The sequence below is a fragment of the Eufriesea mexicana genome, unplaced genomic scaffold (genome assembly GCF_001483705.2).
Source record: "Eufriesea mexicana isolate 0111107269 unplaced genomic scaffold, ASM148370v2 scaffold785, whole genome shotgun sequence".
Classification (NCBI taxonomy): domain Eukaryota; kingdom Metazoa; phylum Arthropoda; class Insecta; order Hymenoptera; family Apidae; genus Eufriesea; species Eufriesea mexicana.
The window spans coordinates 108,643-116,611 of NW_016908922.1; the positions used below are offsets into that span (position 1 = coordinate 108,643).

The 7,969-nt window shown below is 24.2% G+C and overlaps 2 protein-coding genes across 2 annotated transcripts in view; both read right to left on the reverse strand.

The window, feature by feature from the left end:
• Positions 1-4,095: 4,095 nt before the first annotated feature.
• Dolk (Dolichol kinase) lies at positions 4,096-6,683 on the reverse strand. The gene is made up of 7 exons (XM_017898949.1): positions 6,385-6,683; positions 5,830-6,083; positions 5,387-5,607; positions 5,130-5,318; positions 4,850-5,059; positions 4,420-4,747; positions 4,096-4,253 (listed from the first exon to the last, which is right to left on the reverse strand). Exons 1-7 carry the CDS (start codon positions 6,462-6,464, stop codon positions 4,120-4,122), a joined length of 1,416 nt encoding a protein of 471 aa, XP_017754438.1. The 5' UTR covers positions 6,465-6,683; the 3' UTR covers positions 4,096-4,119.
• Positions 6,684-7,147: 464 nt separating this feature from the next.
• Positions 7,148-7,969, reverse strand: part of Pgi (glucose-6-phosphate isomerase) — a 3,382-nt gene continuing 2,560 nt past the window's right edge. Inside the window, exons 9-12 of the mRNA XM_017898956.1 lie at positions 7,931-7,969; positions 7,616-7,844; positions 7,469-7,535; positions 7,148-7,388 (exon numbers count right to left, since the gene is read on the reverse strand). Coding sequence (XP_017754445.1) covers positions 7,265-7,388; positions 7,469-7,535; positions 7,616-7,844; positions 7,931-7,969 — 459 coding nt within the window. The 3' untranslated portion in view covers positions 7,148-7,264. The remainder of the gene's footprint in view (positions 7,389-7,468; positions 7,536-7,615; positions 7,845-7,930) is intronic.

Genomic DNA, 7,969 nt, shown 5'->3' on the forward strand with positions numbered 1-7,969 from the left:
TTTTTTTCTGGCGATGTGTTTCTACATAGCGAAAATCTCACGATAAAAATAACAGAAATGTTCCTAAAAAGTAGTCACGCATAACTCGATTAAGCGAATATTTTTAATGTATCGAACGTCTGATGCAAAACAAGGTAACATTTTTCACTGCAAAGATTTAAAAATTTCAACAAGTTTTATTTTAGAAATTACGTATATAAAAATATAATTTATAGACTATTAACAAACTTACAGTAAATTCAACCTAAATTACACTTCAATAAATTTTATGTTCTTTTAGTTCGATTTAATTCAAATCCAGAATTTAAATTCCAAGTAAATTAACAATCTTAACTGTTGATGTTTATTGTTCTTTTATAAACATTGAGCAACCAAATGATGTCGCACTTTATGATAAACATGAAAATAATAAAATGTAATACAGATACACAGATATATGAGATATCAATGAAAGCATTAAACAACGTCTAGCAAATATATCTTATTGGAATATAAGTAAATGTCAAAATAGATCATAATTATTTAACCAGAAAAGAGAATAGAAAGCTATAAGTTAATGTGACAAACATGAACGAAATTTACTAGCTTTTCTGACAATTTGAATTTATTAAAGGTAATAGAAAACGAACAAATAAGAAATGCTATAACCGAGAGTTTAATTAAATCAAACAAAAATGTCTATTTTCTGTCTGCAGAAGAAAAGCACCTGACAAGTAAGATGTTCACATACACGCGCGCGTCAAAGTCAATAACTGGTAACATAAAGCGATTGCTTATTTTTTTATTGCAACTTTTCACTTCATTGTCCTTCCTTTGTGAAAAATGAAAAGGCAAACCCAGGAAGGAAACTGCTAATGCGAAGGAAATAATGAAGCTGCGACTTTTACGAAAATGAAGATGCAACGACAAAAATGTGGTATAGATCAGCACCAATAAAAAACGAAAGTAACACGAGTACATCGCAATATATCAAAGAAGACTCAAAAGATACACTGAATACATAAATTTACATAATTAAGTACAGTAAGAAAAGAAGAAAAACAAATAACCCGAAGGTCAGTATTGTTGCACTTGATGATGCAGCGGAAGGGGAAACAAAACGGCATTACACGATCAAGAATTTCAGAATATTTACTTAATTGCTATACAATTACAGATACAACTATATAAGAAACGACTATAATAAGTAGCACGTAGTAAAACATCTCATAAATATCGTCTGTCGTTCTCTTTGAGCTTGTTATCGATCGTTCGATGATTTTCAGATAGTATAGCGATTTATCAGTGCGGAAACAACTTGTTGAGATCGGCAGATGCAATGTAACATATTGAACGACGGTATGGAATGTTGGAAAATCACCATTCTTGTCACAATTTCTTCAGATTATATTTCTCTTTTCATTTGCCGAAATTTTCGCGGTTAGAAACTTTAGAACAACGATTTTTTGTATTAAAATTTACGATGTAGGTGATACCGATTTGTGAAATATAAAAAAGAGATTCGTTTCAGTTGTTCGAACTTTTCTTGTTTTCTACTAAAAATAATACATCAATTTATTATATATTTAATAAAATAAAATCACTTTAAGATTCTTTTTTTTCATATGTAAGAATATGTTGTATTAATTCCATTATGTTAATTTAGTTTTTGTTTTTCTCTTATAAAATTTATGTGAAAATGTAACATATTATTTGAAAATATTACATTAATGTGTTAATATTTGTCAATATTTATTAATACAATAATTCGAATAACGATAGATTTTAATTTATAATCAATCTATTATATTATTTTAATACATTAAAACATACTATAATTAGAATTTAATGTGCAATTTAAATTTGTGCACTAACTACACTTGGTACACTATTTAAGGTAAAAATTATAGATTAATTAGTTTATTGTATTAATACACTGCAAAAATATTTCATTTGTCATTGAAACAGCCTGATATTTTTTTATAAAATTAAATGTTTAAACGTTATCAAATAACCTTTTAGTAAAATAATTATCACTGAAACTTATTAATAATAAACTTTAATATCGTATAAATTGATAATATAATAAGAAATGTATAAATAAGCCAGTTTTTCAATTTATTCCTCAAATCCGATATGCATTTACGATATCATGTCTTACATATTAAATAATAGAAAGTGCATATATTTTTAATTTGATAAAAAATGAAATAAACGAATAAGGTTTCAAAATACTATTTTGAAAATATACTTTAAAACAATTTGTAATCTTCATATCATATTTCCCATTGCGAAATCAGATAAAACTATTTTTGTTTTGTAGTTAACATAATAAAATATTTATATGCATTGATTTTTATGACCAATACGAATATTGTCAGTGATAAAAATGATTTTACTTCCATGAAAATCTTTACATAGAAAACAAAAAAGATATACATAAACTTAATTTTTTGGTTTTGCTTTTCCCTCTTCGAATTTGCATTATTTTATTTTATTTGCTTTATTTTTCTTTGAATTTCCTTTAATAAGAAAATCATCTAACAGTTATAAATAAACTATATTTCTTGAAATAAAAATATCTAACCGCATTTTAATAGTTGCAAAACATAATGGCACATATAAACGATGTATAAATATACACATATATAAAAATAAATAAACTTTAATAAATGACACAATATGACATAATCAGCAATATTTGACGGAATTATTTAAAAAATGATATAGAGAATAATTCGCGAAGAAAAATATTAGCAGAAAAGATACCTCATTACATATCAGTTTCTATCAACTTACAATTATAAACTGTAAATTGTAAATAAGTGTAACATATTTTTTTAAATCAATAATTCGTTTTCCAATAATTTAAATGTATTTATGATTTTATTACATGATTTAAATATTCTTGTAAAAATGAAAAAATTGATAAGAATATGTTTAAGTAAGAAATACGATAGAAAACTAAAAGTTTAAAATATATAAAGATTATTAATATTTTTCTTCGCGAATAAAACCTGCAATATAGCAAAATTATATTTAAAAAATAGTTTGCAATTAAAAATAAACCTTGGCAAGAAATTGGTGCTTTTCAAACATTCTATATATCATATACGCATATAAATGCAGCATATGATGAGATGCTGTGTATGGTCAGATTTTAAGACTGTGTGGTCAATAAAATGATAAAATGAAATAATTTAATAGTCTTCTTTTTCAAACTCGTCCTCTTTTACTGAAAAATAATGTATAGTATTTAACAGAAGAAATTATACATATAGGAAAGGTATGTAGAAGTTGATGACACTTTTAATCTATTGTTAATTATTAATAAGTTTAAAGTGAAAACATTATTCACTTACCAAAATATGCTTTTATATTAATTTTTACTATTGTTAAAGAAATAATAAAGTAACGACTACATATACACAATTATAAAAATATTTTATTAATAGATTTCGTTTACGGATTTTTTAAGTGGAATATAAAAATGCGTTTAATAGGAATGAGTAAATTATGCCTTATGGAACATCAAGTTATATGTATCATTGTAACAATACAAACATTCATTCATCTTTTTGCACAAATTAGAAAAAACAAATTAGATGATTTAATGCACAAGTATCAAGTGATTAACGTTTCATATGCGATTTTATACGTTCAAATAAGTATACGTTCGGTACTGTGTTTATATACAAATATAAACGTTTTTTATATAAATATTATTTAGTAAACCTTGCAACTATGATATATATGAATAAAATCTTTCTGCTACTTGTTTGATAGGTAAATTAAGAAATAAATATTTCAAGTAATGCATACATCTTTAAATGATATAAAACTATTGAATAATATAATAATGAAATAACATAAAATTTAAAAATCTTTTGACTAGTAACAAATTTTAAGTGTTATTCAGAATGAAACAAATTAGTGAAATATAAATTATTCGAGAAATATATGCTATATACCACAGTAAATATATATCTTTCGAGTCTATGTATGAAAAAGCAAATAAAGGAATAATTTAAGAAAACATTATACCTTGATCCAGACTACATTAAACAGCCAAATATGCTCAAATTACTTTCAGAACAATTATTGCTTGTGTATGTTTCAACATTTATATTAATTAAATATCTAAACTCTTAGACACATGTACATCAACAAAGGCAATGCTAAATTGTCAACCTGATTTGTTTGTGCTTCAACAAAAGACAACAGAATACTTGATAGCAAGCTTCGTAAAAATAACCAACCATTATTGATATAGCCTATTAAAAAAATACAGATTAATTTTGTGGTATACTATAAAATATATTTGAAAAATAATGATTTATGTATTTTAAAAAATATATTATTATAATGTATATAATTTAATATAATATATATAAATTTAGTTTATGAAAATATAAGAGAAAATTTTTAAATAATACATACCCATAAATATTAATAAACATATTAATCCAATTTGACTAAGAATACAAGCAATTGTTCCTTCAATAGACTTATCTGAATTAGGCCATTTGTGGAAGCCCCATTTACTACCAATGAAACTAGCAGCAGTATCCCCCACACCAACTGTTAGAATACCACTGAGCAAAGGTAATAATGAAAGATTGTTGGTAGGCATCCAAAGAGGAAAAGATAAACCACAAAATAAATATAATGGTGTCAAAGAAACCAAGTTATCTTTCTCATCAACAAATACAGAAAATCCTTGCTGCAGTACTTTTCCAAGAGGTGGTATTCTTAAGTACCTCATCAACTAAAAGAGTAAAAAATTATTAATAAATTTAAAATATAAAAAGATATTTAAGAATATTTTAACTGTACTTTAAAACAATTTGGTTTCTTAAAATGAATATACCTCAAGAAATACAAATAGTCCCATTATCAAACCACTAGCAAAATACAGCAATGTACGTTCATATATTAAACCAGGTATATACACAAGTACAGCTAATAAATGAAATATTTTTCTAGTTGAAGTTGTTGCTCGAAGATTCAATGATACTTGATAAATAACAACTATTACACCTAATAATAAACATACAGCCCAGTATGCAATTAAAATGATCTGTAATATTTACAATCATGAAAAATGACTTCATACTTTTTCAAAAAATATAAATTATTATTATGTATACCTTATTTGTTTTATTACAAATGAAGTAAAACATCCAAATTAAAGGATTTTGGTCCAATAAAGCATACATTGATGGTAAAAATACAATTAATAAAAGGGTGATTGTAAATATATAAAAATTTTTGGTCACGTGAAACATTGAAAAATAACTAGATATTAAACATATTGATATCACATATAGTATTGCAACCTGAAATTATACTTTTCAGTTATTAATTATATTTAATTTAACGTTTGTAAAAAATTTCTTTAAAATACCTGTAAAAAGACTGTTGTAATATCATCATCATGAATTGGTGGCAAGTGATATCTTAATGGTAAATTGGTTACTACAGACATTATAAACAAAATACATCCATGCATAACTGCTGTTGCTTCTCCAATTGTGAAGCAATAAGAAAATGTAGACATCAATTGCAAAATGCCCCAGGTACCTAAACTTCCAACACCTAAGCCCCATATGACGCTCACCAGTAATCCTGTTCTTATTTATCAATAAATAAAACAATTTGACTATAATTAAAATAAATTAAATTTATAAAGTGAATAAGATATTTATAACAGAGATGAAAAAGATTTATTTAAAATATAATGTAACTTACAGTGACTTAAACAAATTATAATATGAGATAGAATACATTTTAATTTAACTTTAATTAATTCATAATATATTAAAAAATAATAATATTAAATTGATATACCTTTATTTGCCACAAAAAGGTACAATAAAGATGTTATTATAGCTGGTAAAAAATATATCGCTTGAAAATCTCTAACTGTTACTTTTTCAGTTGATAATCTCAAATATAAACATATAGAACAAACAACAAGACCAATTCCTGTGAGACCAACAATAAGGCATATTTCAGAATAACTAGTATCTTCTTTCAATATAGTTAAAATTGCACTTAGACCTACTAATGTGCCAAGCCATAGTCCAGTGTTAGTATTTATCCTGAAAATATATTTTTATGTTTTTATTCAAAATACTACAAATTAAAATATTATCAATTATTTTATATACTTAACCAAAAATACATCTTCATAAAGATATTTTTATTATTATTATCATGTTAAGATGACATATATTATAAATATTTGAATTTCTTAATATATTAGACAAGTTTCTTAATATACTAGACAATTTTAAACAAAGTAAATATAAAATATAAAGATATTAAATAATTCATATTTTTAATAACCTTCGAGGTTAAGTCATGTTGATCTTTACATTATACATTTAATAATATACATACCGATGTTTTATACCATTATCTTCTAAGCTGTGTAGTATACTCTTTTCAAAATGTACATATTTTTGTAGAAGGAATTCCATTATATATATAATATTTAAGAAATACACGTTTTCACACCGTTAGTAACCACACCCTCACGTTCTAACGTGTGATCTATCTGGAAAGGTCATTCTTTCTCCGTCACATTTTCCATTCTTGCGCATATGATTAAATACGTAATAAACGTGACGAAATAGCTTAAAGTATAATTCTGATTTACCTTGTAATAAATCTTAAAATCTTATTTTAAAATTTTTGGTATTTTTTAACATCATTTATATATTAATACAAATATAAATACTATATTATATATTACTTTATATACTATTATTGAGTTAATATATAATATATGAGACAAAGTTATCATAGTAAATATTAAATTTAACAGTTATTCACCTTATATAATACAAAATTTAACTTTCTTTTAATAATAGAAAAATAAAGGTAAAATTGATCTAACAAAAAAAGATAAAGATATAATAACTGTATCATTTATTAAATATTTATAAAAATGATCAAATGAATCATAAAAACGAAACAACAAACTATTATTTTACTATGTAAATAATTGTTGCATATATCATATATTATTTAACAATATAGAATATCATTTTATACCTTTTACTCGCATAATTTAATAAGTATATTGATATGAATGAAAATTTCAAATGAAAGTCAATAAAAGAACATTAAAAAATTATATTCCTGCAGTAATTTAGATGTATGTTGTCATCACTTTTTCTGTAACAATTAATAATCACTAAATTTAATTTAGTACTACACCATTTTTACTGTAATAATTAACAATTACTAAATTTATTTTATATTGCTTGAGTAATTTTTAAGAACTATTATTCTTAGCAAATGCAATCAATCCATTTGTTGATGAATCATGACTTGTAACTGCTTGGGTACTCTCCAATTCAGGTTCAATTAATTTTGCCAATTGTTTCCCTAATTCGACACTGTGAAAATAAAATGAATATATTTAATTATTTAATTATTTAAATACTTTCAATCATTCGAAAATGAAATTATTACTCACCCCCATTGATCAAATGAATTGATATCCCAAATAATTCCTTGCACGAAAATTTTATGCTCATACATTGCTTAAAAAGTATAATACAGTTAAATTAAATGACACTTTCAAATAATATTTTACATATTTCAATATTAAATATGAATTTACCAATCAAAGCTCCAAGAGTAAAAGGTGTTATTTTCTTTAGAAGGATGGTATTGGTTGGTCTATTTCCTTCAAACATCTTGTGTGGTAATAACAAATTTATTTGTTCTGGACTCATACTTGCATTTTGCAATTCAATTCGTGCTTCATTTTCATTTTTTCCTTTCATTAAAGCTTCAGTTTGTGCAAAACAATTTGCAAGCAATATTTTATGATGAAGACTTCCTTGAACCTAAACAATTGATATTTTATTACTTGTTATTGTATTAAAGTTATTATGTTCAAATGACAGTTTTCAACTATGAATTACAGAAACACCTTATTATGCGATTGTATTGGAATTAAAAAATCAGCAGG